This window comes from Geotrypetes seraphini, chromosome 11 (genome assembly GCF_902459505.1).
Source record: "Geotrypetes seraphini chromosome 11, aGeoSer1.1, whole genome shotgun sequence".
Lineage (NCBI taxonomy): Eukaryota > Metazoa > Chordata > Amphibia > Gymnophiona > Dermophiidae > Geotrypetes > Geotrypetes seraphini.
Window position 1 is genome coordinate 45,543,377 of NC_047094.1, and position 19,431 is coordinate 45,562,807.

General features: G+C 47.8%; 1 protein-coding gene across 1 annotated transcript in view; it reads left to right on the forward strand.

The window, feature by feature from the left end:
• Positions 1–16,761: 16,761 nt before the first annotated feature.
• Positions 16,762–19,431, forward strand: part of GSG1L (GSG1 like) — a 223,851-nt gene continuing 221,181 nt past the window's right edge. Inside the window, exon 1 of the mRNA XM_033962799.1 lies at positions 16,762–17,457. Coding sequence (XP_033818690.1) covers positions 17,157–17,457 — 301 coding nt within the window. The 5' untranslated portion in view covers positions 16,762–17,156. The remainder of the gene's footprint in view (positions 17,458–19,431) is intronic.

Here is a 19,431-nt window from a genome sequence, read left to right on the forward strand (position 1 = left end):
CTCTCTTCTCCTGCTCTGTCTGCCTCGAGGGCCGCCCTGCTTCTGTTGTGACTCTCCTGTGCTCTCAGCCCCCGACTCTCCTGCTCTCTCTGCTCCGAGCACTGCCCTGCTTCTGCCCCAGCCTTCCTCTGCAGTGTGAGCCCGTGGTTTTAACCCACGGGTTTAAAGCGGGTTAAAACCACGGGCTCGTTGGGCTGACTAAAGTTACAAAAGTAAAAAGTTAGAGTAAAAAAAAAGGGCGCTGTTCTTTAAGCATGCGCAGACCATCTATAGATGGTCTGCGCATGCATCAGGATTGCTATAGAGTGATCTGGGCACTCGGGTGGGGGCGTGATTCCGATCGCCCTCATTTGCATGAGGGCAATTTGTGAATCAGGCCCCCGGACATGGATCGGATCACTCATGGATCAGATCGGATCCGTGCCCTTAGTGAATCTGGGCCTATGTGTCCCTGTATACTACTACTTCTATTTATTATTTCTGTAGTCTACCAGAAGTACACAGTGCTGTATATTAAACATGCAAGAGACAGTCCCTGCTCAAAAGCGCCTACATTCTAATGAATAGTGCCAAATTCACTTGGTAGTATTATACAAGTGATTAGTAATAGTTCTAATAGTTTTTAAACAATGTTATCATAAATGCTGTGTATAGAATAGAATTAAGATCACATCTTAGTGGTGTACAAACCTAAAAACTAGAGATAAAATCACTCTAAAAGCCAGTGGCATAGTAAGGGGGATGTGGGAGGTGTGGTCCGCCCCAAGCGCAGTCTTCCTAAGGGCGCGGAGGCACTCCTCCTCCTCTCTTACCCCTCTGCTCACTCGCTCACCCACCTGCTCCTCTCCTTGCCAAGCACGCCCCTTGCCTTCTCTTGTATCTTTTTGGTGCTCTCTGACATCACTTCCAGGACCCGCGCCTAGGAAGTGACGTCAAAGGGTGAGCCGACACTGACGTAGGCCAGAAAAGTTTAAAAGGTATGGGGAAAGGGAAGGGGATGTGCATGCGGCAGGGGGAGGGGCACCGCTCACCCTTATTACGCCACTGCTAAAAGCTATAGGTGAAGCTCTATGTTCCCTCTAAGCTGAGCACATGAGCAATCACTCATACATTCTAGGAGTGTCACTCACAAATTTCACATGGTCGCTCATAAAAATACTGGTTTTTAGAACTTGTCACTCACATGAGAAAAAATTTGCATGCACCTGGCCAATTAGAAACATGATAGCAGATAAAGGCCAAATGGCCCATCCAGTCTGCCCATCCGCAGTAACCATTATCTCTTCCTCTCTCTAGAAGATCCCATGTGCCTATCCCACACTTTCTTGAATTCAGACACAGTCTTAGAAGGAGGCCTAAAGCTCAGATTGGCACAGGTGCCTAAGACCCCCTCCTATGGAAGGTGAAGGCCCACCATTCTGAAGCTGCAGGTCTTCCGGCCACAGGAAGTAGGCATCCCTCCAGCCGACCTTACTGAAAAACGTATAGGGGGGTCCAGTTGGGTTTGGAGATTGGGGAGTCAGGGATTGGAGGGGTGGGAGGTTTGGAAGGGTTGGGGGGAGGATCATGTATTCAGTGAGGTGCTGGCAGGAGGGAGTGAGCATCCCTCCTGCAGGAAATGTTGGGGGATGCTGGCAGAAGGACTCGGGCATCCCTTGTGCTGGGGATCATTTCAGAGGTGGCGGCAGGAGGGATCAGGGAATCGCTCCTGCCGAAGATTGTTTTGTGGATGGCAGCAGGAGGGAGTGGGCATCCCTCCTGCTGGGGATGTTGGTGGGGTGCTGGCAGGAGGAATTGAGCATCCCTCCTGCCAGGGATTGTTTTGGGGGGTTCCGGCAGGAGGGATTGGGCATTCCTCCTGCTGGGGATTGTTTCGGGGGGTGGGGGGTGGCAGGAGGGATCGGGCATCCCTCCTGCCTCAGACAGTATCGGGGGGGGGGGGGTCAGAGGTGGTGGTGGGAGGGTGTGGGCATCCCTCCTACCGGCTGACTTGCAGTGGGGTTTGGGGTGTCCCTGCCATGACCGCTCAGCTGATCACAGCAGAGAGATTTCGGTGCCACAATTAGTTTAGTGGTCACATCTGTTTGAAATGTAGGCCAGCATTTCAATAGTCTACATTTCAGGTGCCTATCACGTCCCTAGGGAGACATCTAGGGCTGCTTAAGCTCGCCCAAGGCCACTTCCGGGTGAAACCACGCCCACGCCCAGCCTTGAGTGAGCTTAAGTGTCCTTAGGTGCCTAAAGTGTAGGCGGCCTAGTTCGGGTTTGTTTCTTTTTTTTAGAAAATGTGCATCTCGATTGGCTGGTTAGACAGAGGTTGGGTGCCTACTGCTGGCTACAATCGGGAAGCCATTTATAGAATTTGTCCCTTAGTGCATGTCAATTTGGTGCTTAACTTTAGGCGATCTATAGAGCAGTGATTCCCAACCCTGTCCTGGAGGAACACCAGGCCAATCGGGTTTTCAGGCTAGCCCTAATGAATATGCATGAGAGAGATTTGCATATGATGGAAGTGATAGGCATGCAAATTTGCTTCATGCATATTCATTAGGGCTAGCCTGAAAACCCAATTGGCCTGGTGTTCCTCCAGGACAGTGTTGGGAACCACTGCTATAGAGAATTATCCCCCTACTGTACAAGAATGTGACAGTACTTTTGAGAACGACCTAATTTAATAAGAGCCTATTTTCACCCACAAATCAATGTTGTACATGCAAAAATGCTTCATAAAATTACACTTTTATATTGCTTGTGTGTCCATGGTATCTGTTTAAACATGGTAGTTCTGCTGAAAACAAGGGCTCCCCCACTCCCTCTTACTGTTCCAATTAATTACGATCTAAAAACCCAAAGCCTGTGGAAGAATAGGAACACTTCATTGCATTGTAACCGAAGGAAAGCAAAACATAGCAGGCTCTTGTCAAACCTATCTAACTGGCAGAAAGAGAGACTTGTTCTGTAGAAAAGCTGCAGTTTGATATACTGCAGTGTGTTAATTTTTATTTATTTGAAATGTGTGCCCAAGAAGATTGCTGGTGGGATCCTATAACCCATTTTTAGGTGGGGGGGACTTCAGGATGGTAGATAATGCATTCAATCAGTGTGACGAGACCATGCAATAATCTGTGATAATAATTTCTGGGTTATTAAACATCAAGTGTTCTGTTGATCTGGGTGGCAGGCGGGAAGAGTTCAGGCAAAACAAGTTGAGACACCATTTTTAACAGGATAAAGGAAAGAAATAGGAGCTAAGTAAAGTGTTTTGTGTCAGCTTTTATTACAAGCTATGAAGAAGAAGAGAAGACCAAGGGGAAAAAGATATAAATGAAGATGCGTGATGAAATAAACAGTCTGATGTAGACTGACATAAATCCAGTAAGACAATGACTCTCATCGATAAGCAGAAGTAAGACAGTGGTTGTGAGTGGAATTCACCAGAGTGCTATGGAAACTAAAGAAGCTGACAGCTGATCTTATGCTCTTGTTCTTTATAAGGAATCTCTGGAGTCAGGAAAAATTTCTGAAGTCTAGAGGGAGGTAAATAGAAGAGGCAAGCAAGACAGCTGAAAACACAGGAGACAATTCTATAAATTGGCACCTCAGTGTAGGTGCCCCCATGCCATGCGCTTAGCACCAATTCTATAAATGGCATCATGGTGCCACGTTTCCATTATGGAATATCAGCAGATCAGCCTTGGTGTACAACAACAATTTATTATTTCTATAGCGCTACCAGGTGCATGCAGCACTGTGCATTGTACATGCAAGAGACGGTCCCTGCTCAGAAGAGCTTGCAATCTAATTACCCATGTGTAGGTGCACATTTTACATCCTGTCAATGGAAAGCATAAGTTTAGCACACCAAGGTGAGCCAAGCGATACATGTAATTTATCATATTCCATAAACTACATTGATTCCTGGTAGACATGACCAAGGCCCACCCACGCTCCACTGGAGAAAAGCCTGAGAGACCTCTACGACGAAAGCAGCAGAGCAAACACAGGAGTCAAGAGGAAGAGATGTCACCAGGTCAAGCGTGGGTCACACAGGAAAAACTTTGTTGATAGCTGCAATAGTTGATTTAAGAAAAACGGTGCAATCTGTTTCCATGTTCAGATCATTAGGAATGATGGATTGAAGTTCAAAGATAATCTTTTGCTCCTCTTGTAACGTTTCCACTGTCCGCTGTGTTCCAATGTTCAACAATTGTGGAAGGTGCGGTGCTTGTAAACATAGGGCCTCTTTAACAAAGCCGAACTAGTGGCTGCCGCACGGCAACAGCCCCGAAGCCCTTTCAATCTCTATGGGCTTTGGGGCCGTTAGCGCGGCTTTGTAAAAGAGGCCGATAATTTGACTATGTCAACATTCACTCATCCTGTGACTAAAAAAAGAATATCGACTTAGACATCAATCTAACTGTAATACTACCAATGTAATTTATATTATTCTATGTCCCTGTGACATTTATGTAGGCAAGACCAAACATATGTTATCGCCTGTATGATAGAACATTCCAGCTTCCTTTCAATTGAAGAGACCAGTGGTGGTGACTTTAGAGAGCCTTTGGAAAGCTCTCTTAAAACTAAATGTTACCATTACCAAGTCTTCCCAGGAGGTTGCAGCTCCTGTGAGTACTGTGGACAGTTTGGGAAAAAAATTAGATGGCACAAAAGAACAATTTATCTCTGAACTTAAAGAAAGTGTGGGAGAACTTCAAGTGTTAAAGATAAAATACAAAAGATCCTACAGCCATTTCCTACCTCAGCTATGGAACCGACTACCTACACAAATCAGGTCGCTAGACTCACTAATGACCTTCCACAGAGCAGTAAAGACCTTCCTCTTCCGCCAATCGGGCCATTAAAAACTGCTTCCTCAATATACTTCTCTTAGTACTGTTCGCTATGACCAGTCTGGTCTCTAGAATAAGCTCTGTTATTGTCTACTGTAACCTATTTGTTGTCATGACTAGTCTGTTTTCAAACGATTGTGAATGTCTACTTGTAACCCGTTCTGAGCTTCTGGGAGAACGGGATAAAAATTGAAATAAATAAATAAATACAGTAAAACCTTGGCTTGCGAGCATAATTCGTTCCAGAAGCATGCTTGTAATCCAAAGCACTCGTATATCAAAACAAATTTCTCCATAACAAATAATGGAAACTCAGACGATTCGTTCCACAACCCAAAAACTTTAATACAAAATACTATACGTACTCGTATTGCAAGACCTCACTCATTTAGAACAGTCACTACACTCTTGCAGCATCGGAGAGAGAAGAACCATCGCCTTAGTTGTGATGATGTGACGCGTGTATACATTAGTGGCTTTTAATCCGCCATTACCTTGCATAAGAGGTTATCTGGACATTTCCAGAAGAGTTACAGAGTTGAACGGGTTACTTCAGGGGACTGAAATGCTTCCTGCGGATGGATTTCTTGAATAGCAGGGTTTTTATTTCTTTTCTGAAAGTTTTGTAGTCTGGTATCATGGTCAGTAGATTGGATAGTTGGCAGTCTAGTTTCGCTGCCTGAGTGGCCAGTAGACCATCGTACATTTTTTTGTGTTTGACACCTCTGATTGGGGGGGTGCATGAATGGTGTCTGGGTTCTCCTTTGCCTGGTTGTGGAAGTTCGGATAAGGCAGTATATTGTATGTACTTGTATTGCAAGACATTGCTTGTATATCAAGTTAATATTTAATAAAACGTTTTGCTTGTCTTGCAAAACACTTGCAAACCAAGTTACTTGTAATCCAAAGCTGAACAATTAGAAAATTATGATCATAGATTCAATATGCGCTTTTTGAACTTTTCAAATGCTTAAAAAGTATTTGATTGTGGTTGTGAGGGTTTTTTCCTGAAAATATTCCGCCAGTGAATTGAATATACTATTTACCTGCAAGGAAAGAAATAGGAGTCATCCCAGAAGCAGAAGAAATTAATTTAAGCGCTAAGGAACCATTAAATGGTACTGATTTGCTTGAAATCACATTATCCGATATAACTGAGAGAGCTATTTTAAAAGCTTCATTTGTTTTTGAGCAGGATGTCAATGCAATATTAATATTATATTTTTGTAACTCTCAAACTTTATTTCATGGTAAAAAAAAAAGTTTGGATTTTTCCCCGACGTCACCAAACACAGGAGCGAAGGAAATTGTTTCTGTCAATGAGAGCTGAAAACAGTGGCTTTAGGTGCTTCTTTCCTTTAGGCCTATCCACGCATATGTATGGTTAAATACCTTGGACTGAAATATGGGGGTCTTTTACTAAGGCGCGCTAGCCAATTTAGCGTGAGCTAAACGCTAATGCGTACAAAGAATATAATAGCGTTTAGTGCGCGTTAAATTGGCTAGCGCGCCTTAGTAAAAGACCCCCTATGTTTTTTTCTCACCAGAATAGTTGCAAGCCTTTCTAGATATGAAGAAGTTGGTAACTGGAAGTGTTTAATTAGTATAGAACTGATGTTTGGATAAATGGGACTCAAAGACTATTAAGCCAATTCCTTTATGTATTTCTTCCAATAAGAGTTTCTCTTCACTCTGTTGGACCTCCCCCTTCCCCCTATTTATTGTGGTCTATGGAAGACAAATAGAAAGAAGTCTTATTTCTTAATCGTTTCCTTGATATTTTCGTCTGTTTTTCTGAAGCAAGAGTTTTCTTGTAAAATATCTTCAAACAGCAATAAAAATAAAGTAAAAATAAATAAATCTGGGTTTAGACATTTTGCAGAACAAACACATTTTCAAAAACATTTTCAAAACTGCAAAACATCTATCTTATTTTTTTTTTTTTTTGAAAATGGATGCACTCATGCTCAGTGCATCTATCTTTTTGAACCATTTTTGAAAACAAATGCAAATGAAAAAATGCACAGAACAAACCATTGGGATGTAGAAGGGACCAGCATTTTTAGTAGACTGGCCACACAGACACCCCAGCAAAGCAGTGAGACACCCTAGGGAACACTGCAGTAAATCTCACATTAAATGTCCCAGGTACACATCTCACCATAACCCCCTTATAGGGAGTAGAGAATGACACTGGGACAAATTTGTCCCCAAACCCACGGGATCTCAATATCCCCATCTCATCCCTGCAAGTTCTGTCCCTGTTCCATTCCTGCAAGCTCTACCTTAACTGCACAACCCTCGAGTATTCAAGGCCTGTGAAGATGAGGACAGAGCTTGCAGGAATGGGGAAGAGACAGGGACAGAGCTCAAGGGGACGGGACGGGGGATAGAAAGATCCCACAGGGATGGGGAAAATTTGTCCCTGGATAACTGGAAAGAGCACAGGAAACTCCAAAAAGAATACCACCGAGTGGTTAGGAGAGCAAAAAGAGAATATGAAGAGAGACTGGCCAGGGAAGCAAAAAACTTCAAATTGTTCTACAGATATGTTAAAGGGAAGCTAAGGGAGTAGTAAAGGAGGAGAAAGAGGTGGCCGATAGGTTAAACAGGTTCTTCTCGTCAGTCTTCACAAGAGAAGACACAACCAACGTACTGGAACCTGAGAAAATCTTCAATGGAGACCAAGAAGAAAAACTATCGACAATAGAAGTAAGCCTCGAGGATGTTCTCCAGCAGGTAGATAGATTGAAAACAGACAAATCCCCGGGCCCGGATGGAACCACCCAAGTGTATTAAAAGAACTGAAAAAAGAAATAGCAGAATTACTCCAACTAGTTTGCAACCTATCCTTGAAAACAGGGGAGATCCTGGGGGACTGGAGAGTAGCAAATGTTATACCATTTCTTCAAAAAGGGATCGAGAGGAGACCCAGGAAACTAAAGACCGGTAAGTCTGACTTCGGTCCCGGGCAAGATGGTGGAAGCACTGACAAAAAACAGCATGAGTGAGCACATAGACAGAAATAGGCTACTGAAAACGACCCAACACAGCTTCTGCAAAGGAAGATCGTGTCAAACGAACTTACTACACTTATTTGAAGAGATAAACAGACAGATGGACAGAGGAGATCCCATAGACATCATTTATCTTGACTTCCAAAAAGCCTTTGACAAGGTACCCCACGAGCGGCTGCTTAGGAAGCTGTGGAACCATGGGGTGGAAGGCGATGGGTTAAGCACAGATGGGTTAAGCACTGGTTGGCAGGCAGGAAGCAGAGGGTGGGAGTGAAGGGCCACTACTTAGACTGGAGAGAGGTCACAAGCGGTGTTCCACAGGGGTCAGTACTCGGACCGCTGTTGTTCAATGTATTTATTAATTACCTAGAAACAGGGACGAAGTGTGAAGTTATAAAATTTGCGGATGACACCAAACTCTGTAGCAGGGTAAGAATAGTAGGGGAATGCGAAGAATTACAAAGGTATCTGAACAAGCTGGAGGAGTGGGCAAATAAATGGCAGATGAGCTTCAATGTGGAGAAATGCAAGGTCACGAATGTAGGGAAAAAGAATCTGAGGTTCAGCTACAAAATGGGGGGGTTGGTACTGGGGGAAGTAACCTTGAAAAGGACTTGGGAGTGCTGGTGGACATCACAATGAAGCCGGCGCATCTTGTTAGCGTTGGAACGGGTGGGACAGGACGGTAGCTCCGCCATGCTCATTAGTTTTGATGCCGAGAAGGCGTTTGATAAGGTGCGGTGGGGTTACCTTTTTGCGGTGCTGAGGACATACGGTTTGGGCCCCTTCTTTTTTGGTTCAATCCAGGCGCTGTATAGTGATCCAGAGGCGCGGATTTTGGTTAATGGGACTTGCTCTGGTTTTTTTCCTATTTACCGAGGGACTCGCCAGGGCTGCCCCTTGTCGCCGCTCCTATTTGTGCTTTCTTTAGACCCACTACTTCGGGAGCTTCAGGCATATGCTGATATTCGGGGATTGGTCTTGGGAGATTCCCATTTTAAACTGGCGGCGTTTGCGGATGATCTATTGGTCTTTTTAACGGACCCGCAGCATTCCTTGCCCGTATTGTTGGAGAGCCTTCGGGAATATGGAGATTTCTCTGGCTTCGCCTTGAATTTTGCGAAATCTGAGGCACTGGCTTCCTCGGTTCATCTTCAGCGGTTTTGGGGGGATAGTTTCCCGTTGCGCTGGGCTGACTCCTCTTTTAGATATCTGGGGATCAGGTTGACTATGGATGTGGCCCAACTGTATCGTCTTAACATAGATAAACTCCTTGTGGATACTAAACTGTTTGCTAGCCAAATGGCAGGCGTTGCCGCTGTCTTTGTTGGGAAGAATTCATTTATTTTGTATGGTTGTCTTCCCGAGGTGGCTTTACGTTCTTCAGACTCTTCCCCTTTCTTTGTTGCAGAGGGATATTCGTTCCCTCACCTCCCTATTGACCCGGTTTTGTTGGGGTGGACGGAGACCTAAATTGAAATGGTCCTTGTTGGTGGGGCCTGCCTACGGGGGTGGTTTGGGGTGCCCGACATCAGGGTTTATAATCAGGCCTGTTTGCTTCGTCATATTAGTGATTGGGTGTTGGGTACCTCTTTTTATACGGATCTTTCTCTGGAGCGGGATCATTTCTATCCTCTTCATCTTTTGTATCTCCTCCATGCCCCGTTATCTAATCTGCCGCGACTCTGTAGGCGTAGTATCTTGTTTCGGTCCTTGTGGACAGTGTGGCATCAAATCATTCGGTTGTGGAATCAGGACTCTCATACTAGTGCACTTCTACCGTTGGTGGGGAATTTAGCTTTCCCCCCGGGGGTTGGACCTTCCGTGTTTGGTCGTTGGAGGGCTCGGGGGGTAGAACAGTTGCGGCATGTTCTGCGGGATGATGGGTCTCTCTTATCTTGTGCTGAGTTGGCGGGGAGGGGGGTCCCTGAGATTGGACTTCCTTTTGCTTATTGTCAACTCAGTCACTACGTGGCTTCCCTCCAGGGGACTTCCTTGCGGGGGGATTTTGGGACCCGGCTCTGTACTTTTTTGACTGCAGATCCTGATGCCAGAGTCTCTATCTCTGTTTTGCATGGCCGGATCCTGGCTCTGTGCCCGCCTAGGGTTTTCCCTGGTATTTTGGAGGCATGGCAGCGGGACTTGGTAGGGACTTGGGGGACAATTTTTTGTTAACTACCCTGAAACGCACTGCGGGCTTGGTCCATAGTGCTGAATTACGGGAATGTCATTTTCGCACTGTTCTGCGGGCCTATGCTTCCCAGAGTCAGGCTTACCATATGGGTTGTATTGATACTCAGTTATGCATCCGCTGTTCGGTGGAGGTAAATTCTTACTTTCATGGTATTTGGAGTTGTGAGGGGATTCAGGCCTTTTGGAAGGAGCTGGCCTCCTTTTTACAGGGCTTGTTGCAGACCCCTGTGCCAGTCTCAGTGCTTTCAATGCTGTTTGCCCGTTTCTCTTTCTTGTATATGTACACTTCTTATGAAAAATTATTTCTTAGTAAATATTTTATTTTGGGGAAGAAATGTATCTTGTGTTGCTGGCTTTCTTCTGAACCACCTTCTTTCTGGTATTGGAGGAATCGCCTTCATGAACTTCTGGCTGGGAGGCCCGTTTGGCCTGTTCTTCTCGACGCCGGAGCAGAGACTTTGTTCACACTTGGACTCCGTATTTGAACATTTTGACTCCTGAGAGTCGTAGCCGTGTTTTGAATAGACTCCACCTCTGAATCTGTGCTTCTATTTGTCTTTGCTGTTCCCTGCATAAGAGTTTTCTGTATCTGTGGGGGGTTGGGGAGTCTTTGCTGTGGGGTGGGGGTGCAGTGGGTCCGGGGAGGACATAAGAGTCCAGTCCTCCGTGGTTGTCTGATGAAAATGTATACCGTGGTTGTTATTGCTGTTGTATTTACTATTCCTTAATAAAATAGATTTGAACATAAACAGGTTTCAAAAATAGTGACTAGGAAGGGTCTTGATGATGCCCTCTCTCGGAGGACCAAGTAACCTTTTGGGTCCTCCAAAGTTCAAGCTTAAGTGCCACCTCCCATCGCCCACTTCAGCTGCGGCCTCCCACTGATCCAGGGTCTTTTCCTCGGCGGGAAAGACTCCCTACTCTATTTCTCTCCACCCTCCCCTAAACTAACCCCAGCCCCTCCCCCCCCCCCCTGACAGGCGACTGTGCAAGCCTCCCAGCTCCGCGTTAATGTCGCCCGTCAAGACAAGCTCTCTGGCTTTCTGATAAATTCCAATTCTCATGTTCTCATATTCTGGAATCCTATAATTGTGTTTTCTAATTATTTAGAAGTTTTGTAACAAATATTTTTATTTTGTTTGTACAGTAACAGCGGGATCTGGATAGACCCTGCAGTCTGCCTACATATATATAAATACACATAACCACCAAACCCCTTTTCTTTTCCCCCCTTCTTAATTCTTAAAAAGACACTAATGAGTCATTTTTTGTTGGTAAAATTAGCCGCAGCTCAGTTTATTAACCAAACAATATAACAATTTACTTCATTAACATAATGAACTTGAATAAACCCAAAAAACCTCCCGAGCTACAGAGTGTCTTAATTTATTCCCTCAACCCTGCCACCACAGCAAGAGTCAGAGGGGTGGCATGACCCTCATGCCCCTTTTCCGGGTCACCTGACCCCACCGGGCACGACTCCCTGCCGTCCCAACACTCATCACCTGATGAGCCTCCTGACCCTGTAGCTCGGGAATCCACCACAGGCCTGTAACCTTACAGGCCCCCCCCAATAAACCGAGCTGAGGCTACACGCCCAACCCCAGAACCCTCTCACAACCCACGGAGAAATCGTCCAACAGGAGATCCCAACCCACATCAGAGAGATGTACTCTATCCCTATGATATAGACCCGCACAAGTGACATCCACCCAGTCATGCAGGATCTGACCACCCCCAAGCTCCACCACCCATTTTCCCACCTGCCGATTGAACTTCCCCAGCCCCCTGGTCCAATGCCTAGATGCTAGACACCGAGGCCGGGGAATAACGTCCGACCAAACCACCCTAGCCCTCGGGAACCACTGAAAAACTACCCGCAAGTCATCTTTGATCATGTTGATGAGCTGCCTACCAGACAAGTCATCGAAATCATTACCCCCCAAATGTAACAGTATGATGTCCGGATGACGCGAACAACCACGCTGCTCCGCCAAGAAAGGCAACAGATGACGCCATCGCATGCCGCGTTGACCCCACCAGGACACACGTACTCCGTGATGACCCAGGCCAAGATGACGTTCCCCTGGGCGGATAGCTGCTCGTTCACCAGCCCAATGAACAAACGAATGGCCCACAATCCAAACGGAAGAACCCCTCCAGCTGGCATCTGAAAAGCAAAACAACAGGCTCAGCAGAGTATAGTACCAAATACCCGCCCCCACTGCAAAACTCTAATTCTCCCAACTCACTGTCCCCTATTCCAGTCCTCCGCTCCCGATATTTCGCCCCCAGGTCTAATGTAACCCCGAAAAGCTCCAGAAACCCAGCGTCCGAGCCGTTGAATGCCAGCCTCCGGCAAGCCGGCAGCGCTAGCACTCGTCGCCGCACCGATCCTGAAAGAGTGCGTCCCGAACCGCCCAGGCTCCATTCCGCATCTCGCCAATACCCGCCGCAAAACAGCCAGGAATTGGAACCGCGACAAAGGAGCTCCATCCGCATGTATAAACAGGACCGGAGACTCCCCACTACGCACCGCCAAATAAGCTCCAATCCGCTCAACGGGACAAGAGACATACCCAGCAACCCACCGCAGCAAAATCCACTGACCACGACCCTCTTGGTCAGTTTTAGAACTGACCACATAAATATGTACCGACTGAGGGCCCAAGCGCACATGTTGCACTAATAACCCCCTACCCCTGGCCCCATCGGCGGTACTGACCAACAGCTCGCCCACTCGAAACGCACCGAAAAAGGCCAATGAATAGGCAGCCCGAAACAAACAGGCCTCAAAAGGGGAACTAGCAACCTCCGGCAACATCTGAAGCAATCGCACCAGCAGCTCATGCCGAATCGGTAATCTAGTGTCCCCCCTCCCAGGCACTGCTCTACCCATGGCCCGAAGCAAACGCTGCAGCATGAAACTGGACGAAGGGCAGGCCCAACCCAGAGCCCGGCAGAAAAAGGAAAAACCCGCCAAACGCCCGCGCACCACCCCCCGCGAAACCCCAGCTCTGAAAGCATCCAGCTCAAAGTCCTCCAGGAAGGACTCGGCCACATCCCCCGGGGACCAACCCCTACCAGACAAAAAGAACGCTACTACCCGAAACCCTGCAGAATACCGGGACCACGTGGCAGGAGCTACCGACAGGCGGAGCATCTCCCAAACTTCTTCACGTCCAGGCGCCACAAATGCTCCGGCATCGCAGTACCTTCCTCCGCTGCCTCCGGCGCCAGCCGACGAAACTGCCAAAAATTGAAATGAGATAAAGCGTCAGCAATTCCATTCTGTATCCCAGGAACATGACGCGCTCTAATAAACAAGTTGAGCTGTAAGCAACTCAGCACCAGCGCCCGCATCAACCCATTAACCGCTAAACCCAATAACCGTAGTTAAGCCACGACCAACCTCCAAAACGCTGATAAGCATCCAGCACGGAGTCAGCATAAGCCAACAACAAACCATAGTCCCCAGGACGCGCACGCCCCCAAACACTAGCCAGCCGCAAAAAGGAACGCACCCAATTAAGTATGGACCGAGGGACCGGCAAATGCTTAGACTCACTAGCCCCACGCTTCGATTTTTTCCGACCACGTCTATGAACTCTGCCCTCCATAAGCTGAAATATGTCCACACAAGAGCGATGCCGAATCTTACGCCGCAACGCCCGCGGAACCTTCTCCCAGAGTTCCGTCAATGCAACCAACGCGGGAGCACCACGCGTTGCCTCCTGCGGCACCCCGCTTCCTACAGAACAACTCGCCCCACCAGTAACAGGCCCAGAAGAAGAAGATGAGGAAGAAGAAGAGGAAGACCCCGAAGAAGACGACCCCCTCCGTCGCCTCCGTCTATCCCTCCCCCGCTTCCTGGCTTTCTTCCCCCCAGCAACCACCGCAGGCGCCACATTACCCGATGTAGAGGGTCCCGCGCCGGTCTCCAAGGCCGACACGCCACCAGCAGCAGAACCGGCCCCCATAGTGGATCCAGGCGTAGAGACAGAGGCGCCACCGCCAGCAGCCCCCACTGAAGCAGCGCCACCTCCAGCAGCTACCCTCGCTGCCTCCTGGCCGAATGCCGCTGTCGCCTCAACTCCGCCACTCCGCTGCAACTCCGACGCGCCACCAACCGTGCTGGATGGACGACTCCACGCCGCTTCAGAGCTGTAGGGGCGCTCAGGCGCCGACGAAACCTGAGAAAATAAAGCAGAGCCAGAAGCCGAACCCTGAAAACCTCCCGCAGGCATCTGCCAACCCGGCCCTCCGAAACCACAAGCCCTCAGCCCATCTGGATAGTTACTGCCCCCCCAAGGGGAACAAGAGGAACCCGGCCCCCAACCAACCGGACCCGCCCACCACCACGGAGCGCCCCATGGACCCTGGAAACCGGGAGAACAGGGGCCCTGCCCTACCCCCATTGAGGTCTGAGGCCGCACCCCTTCCTCCGCAGCACCGAACACCCCACCCCGCTCCCCAGTCCCACCTACTAAAACGGGCTCACAGCCCCCAACAGATCCACCGGCTGCCACAATCCCCCCACTGTCAGCCAATGAAGCAGACACCCCTTCGAAGCCCCCCTCTACAGGCAGGCCAGGCTCCACTAACAAAGCACCTGAAGTGCCTGAGCTGCGACCGACCGGCCCGGCAGAACTCCTCCCGCCCGACTTCCCCTTTTTCTTTTTGGGCAGTGACGCATGCGAAGGCCCCGCAGTCCCCACAACAGCCCTCCCACGCAAACCCAAGCCGGAGCCGGCGATAGCAATGGCAGACAATGCCTCAGCTTTGGATCGCCACTCTGGCCTAACAGCCCAACTGCTACCCACCTGCTCCTACGGGTCTTCCACCAGCGAGGTACCCGCCAAAAGCGAGACCTCCACTTCCTCCTCCGACTCCGACTCCCTGCGATCAGCCATTTCAGGTCAAAGCACGCGACCCGAAAACCCCGGAGAAGGAAAAACAGCCTGCAGAAAAAACCGCCCTGGAGGACCGAGGAGGAGTCGAGTCCTCCAGGGTGCCGGCTATAAGCCCTCGCCCCCGCGCCGCTCAACCAATTAATTTGAAACTATCTACCCTGACAGGCTCTACAACCAATTGCTGCCTGTCTATTTTCTGCCCTTCCCCCTAACTACACTAACCCACCTACTCCCCCAGCCAACGGGCAACGCGAGGGCACTACCAGCCCCGCGTTACTTTCCGCCCGTCGACACGAGGTCTTGGGCTCCTATTTTCTGAGACTCTGCACTTGTTTTCAGAAAGGAAAAGGTTTTCTTTTCATGTGCAGTGGTGATAAAAGGCGACCCCCCCACCCCCACGATATTTGCAGAGAGAAGGGGAACATTTTTTAAATCATGTTTTCCCTTTTGCCATTTGCTGATTTGATATTATTTAGAAAAATGAATTGCATGCAACCAGTCTTCATACAGATGTCTAATTTAGTGCTGTCAATTGTTTCCATTTTTTCCTTGAACCAGTCCTGTTTTTAAACCCTCCTCTCCTCCTCCTTCCTGCAGCATTCCTAGAATTCAGATTTTCCTCAGAAAACCAGAAGTCTGTGTGTGCACACTAGTCTAAAATCAGGACTAGCTCAGGTTATCCTGAAAGAATGGACTCTATGAACTTTACTGCCTTCATTGCCTGTGACAGAGGGAAATGACACAGGTTGATTACACTACGCATGTTTGCTTTTTCCCCCATGAGAGGAGAGACGTGTCAAAACCATTCCTATAGGTCATTGGTTCCCAAACCTGTCCTGGGGGACCCCCAGTCAGTCAGGTTTTCCAGATATCCCTAATGAATATGCATGAGAGAGATTTGCATATCTGGCACTTCCATTATATGCAAATCTCTCTCATGCATATTCATTAGGGATATCTGGAAAACCTGACTGGCTGGGGGGTCCCCCAGGACAGGTTTGGGAACCACTGCTATAGATTATAAGGAGAGCTACCCAGCTGCAGCAAGGCACCTTCTGGAGAGATTTCAGCCTTGACCTGGACTAAATGCATTCGTGAATGACACTTGTGAACCCCCAAATGGGTGGATAAACAGACACTCATTTAGCTTCTAGGTGGCTGTAACTCCTGCCTGCCCTGAGTATCTTTCGTTAGTATCAGTTTTAAGGACCATGAATATGTTGCAAATATCCCTTTAGTGCCCAAAAATGTTGAAAGTGTGAATGCACCAAATATGATAGGCAAATGTTTTGACTCAGAAGCTTCATAAACCTAGCCAAACTTTAGCAGTTCTGTAATTTGAACAGCGAGTCGGCTTTAAGAAGCAAAAATCGACGTCTGCTGCCAGACCAAATTGCAATGTCCATCTGCTCAGAAGTTAGATTTGTGTTTTGTAAATTCCGGGGCAGACTTCCCTACATAAGATTTTTTTTAACATTTCCTCAAGGAGCCTCGAGCTGCAAATGCTGAATGGAAAAGTTCCCTCTCTTCCCACTTCATTAAGGCTAAGCCGTTGCTCTGATTTATTGCGTCTTTGAACTTGGGAGAAAGGCAGACCGGAGCTGGACTCGACAGCAACTTGAAGGGGGCCAGCCTGGGCCGCCCTGGGCGACTCCCGCCTTTATTTGGACTGACCAATTACGGCCCGGCCCCAGCAGCCTGCAGGTGTCTCCCATAGGAGGCTTTTCATCCTCCCCTTCGTCGCGTGTATCTTGTGCGAGCAGATGTTCACTCTGTATAGCCTTGCTCTCGCAGACACAGCCCTTGTCAATCCCTTCGCCATCCTTCTTTCCCCCCCCACCCCCACCCCCTTCACAGTCTACTCTATTCCACTGCACAGACAAGACACACGAGCCAGGCTGCCCAGCATTGTCCTAGAGCCCGAAGCAAGCGAGCGCTTGTAAGTTGGGGGGTGGAGGGGGCTGGAAGGGTGGCAGGGGTGAAACATGGGAGGGCGTTTGCTCGGCTTGGCTCACTGCTCCAGCAACAGATTGGAGGCACCTGGCAGTTTCTGCTGATTCTCAGCTACAAGGATTCTGAATCGCGACAGGGCTTTGGAACTCGGGCAACCGAGTGCCTATCTTATTTGGTCCCCCCCTGAGGGGAGAGGGGGGGAGGGCGGGGAGGGGGGCTCCGGTACCATGAAGACGAGCCGCCGATACAGAGCCTTGTTAGCCGTGTGTCTGAACTTGGTAGCGCTTCTCTTCTCCACCACCGCCTTCATCACTACCTACTGGTGCGAGGGGACCCAGAGGGTCCCTAAACCGAACTGCGGGAAGGCAAAGAAGACGAACTGCATCAATTACGGTGGCAATGAGACGTCCAAAGAGACAAATCAGAACGTGGTTCATTACAGCTGGGAGACGGGGGACGACCGCTTCCTCTTTAGGTACTTCCATACAGGAATCTGGTATTCCTGTGAGGAAAACATCAGCGGAGTTGGTAAGTAGGGATGCTTTCCTGTCTTGCTGGATTTTTTTTTTTATTTTTTTTTTTACCTTCTTCTGTGGTAAATGGATGATGACAGAGCAACTTACATATTGTATTTACAATTATAGCTCTCTCATGCAGAATAGTTCGCAATGCACTAGTTTCTGACTGGAGGGGGTGTGGAAGGGATAAATGTAACATTTCTATGCAGCTTAGAGGGTTGAGGAATCAAGTCATACTTTGTGTCTCATATATCAAGAGAGGAGCTATAGCCCAGCTTTTGTTCAGAGAATGGTGCATAATAATAATAAAAAAAATTAGTCAAAGCCACATGTAAAGATCATCTCGTTGCCTTTTCTTCTCTCTCTGTTGCATGAAAATGTCTTAGCTTTCACGGTCTGGATGATCCTAACCTTGTCTGTCACTGGTGGCATAGTTACCACACTACTGTTTCTAACTTTGAATACTGGTGTCTAGTTTGCCTGGTTTCTTCCACTACTACCACCCCCACCACCACCCTCTCGGGGCGTACAATATTATTTACTGAAATGGAGTTTATGCTTATGTGCATATAGAAGCAGATTTTTTTTTAACCTCTTTCTGCTTTTCCTTCTCCTCCTGAATAGCTGCTTTGTGCCTTTTGAAACTGGCCATGTATGTCAAATAGCATCACGGAGGAAGTCATTAAGGATGCTGGGATTTTAAAAACCCTAGCAAAATTTGTGGATCTCTGATATTTAGCAATAATCTAACCCGAGGTTGGGAATCCTGACAATAGAGGTTTACTTTTTTTTTTTTTTAACCTTCTCCTGTGTGACCTTGAACAAATGGCTTAACCTCTTATGGTTACACCTATACTGTAAGCCCTTTTAGGAAAAAAAAAAACCAACCTCAAACTGGAACTACAGAGATAGCAACTCTTCCTCTTTAGTACAGGAACTAGGTCCTCCCAGTCAAGTGGCATAGTGAGGGTGAGGTGCCTGGGGCGGTGGTAACCCTCCCTACCCTCTTCTTCGCTATCCCCCCCCCCTGCTGCAAGTGCACCCCCGATCCCCTGCACCTCTTTAACTTTCCTGGCATGAGCAGCATCACCAGTTTGAGGATCATGTCAGCATTGGCTCTCCCTCTGACATCACTTCCTGGGCGCGGGACCCAGAAGTGACTTCAGAAGGCGAGCCAACGCTGGTGCGAGCAGCAGGCTGGAATTGCTGCTTGCATCAGCGAAGAGCAAGAGGTACGGTGGGGGGAAGTGAAGGTGGGTGCACAGCAGGGAGAGGAGTGGGAAGGAGGAGGGGTGCTAGTGCCTCCCACCAGGTCGGCGCTCTTGGCAGAACACCCCCCCCCCTTATTGTCCACTGCCCCAGTCTTTGTAACTTGTAATGGAGTAAAATATCGATTTATAGTTAAAAAAAAAAAAAAGATTCATATACTGCCACTGCATCGCAGCCGCTCTGTCTCACCCTCGGCTCTCTTTTGAGCAAGGTATCTTATATTTTATTTAAATCCCATCCACGGTTTTACTTTTGTCAAGTAATTCACTGACTGGGACCCCTGAGGAAGGCTCTTGTGAGTCAAAACATGGACCGTGCTGAGTCTACTGCTATTCTTTGGGTCAGCTGCTCCTTACTGTGGATAAGTGGATTTACTTGTTTTTAATAAAGATCACTTCAAGAACATTGTGCTCCAGAATCTTTGCCTTTATGGATCATCTACTTCTGTGGAAACCGTGAGCGTTTTGTTGTTTGTAAAAAATCGATTCACTGTTGTTCTTAGTTCAACCCTCTTTCCCAATGTTTTTTCCTTATTCGTTCTTTCCTTTACATGTTGTAGTTCTTCCCTTTTTACCCTCTTGTTTTGTTTTTGGTTTTACTTTTATATGTCTAATGGACGTGTTTTGTTTGTTACTAATCATTCCCTTGTAACGATACATGTTGTGTTTTTAATTCCCTGCTTTGTATTATTTTGCGCTGATAATTAATTTTTATT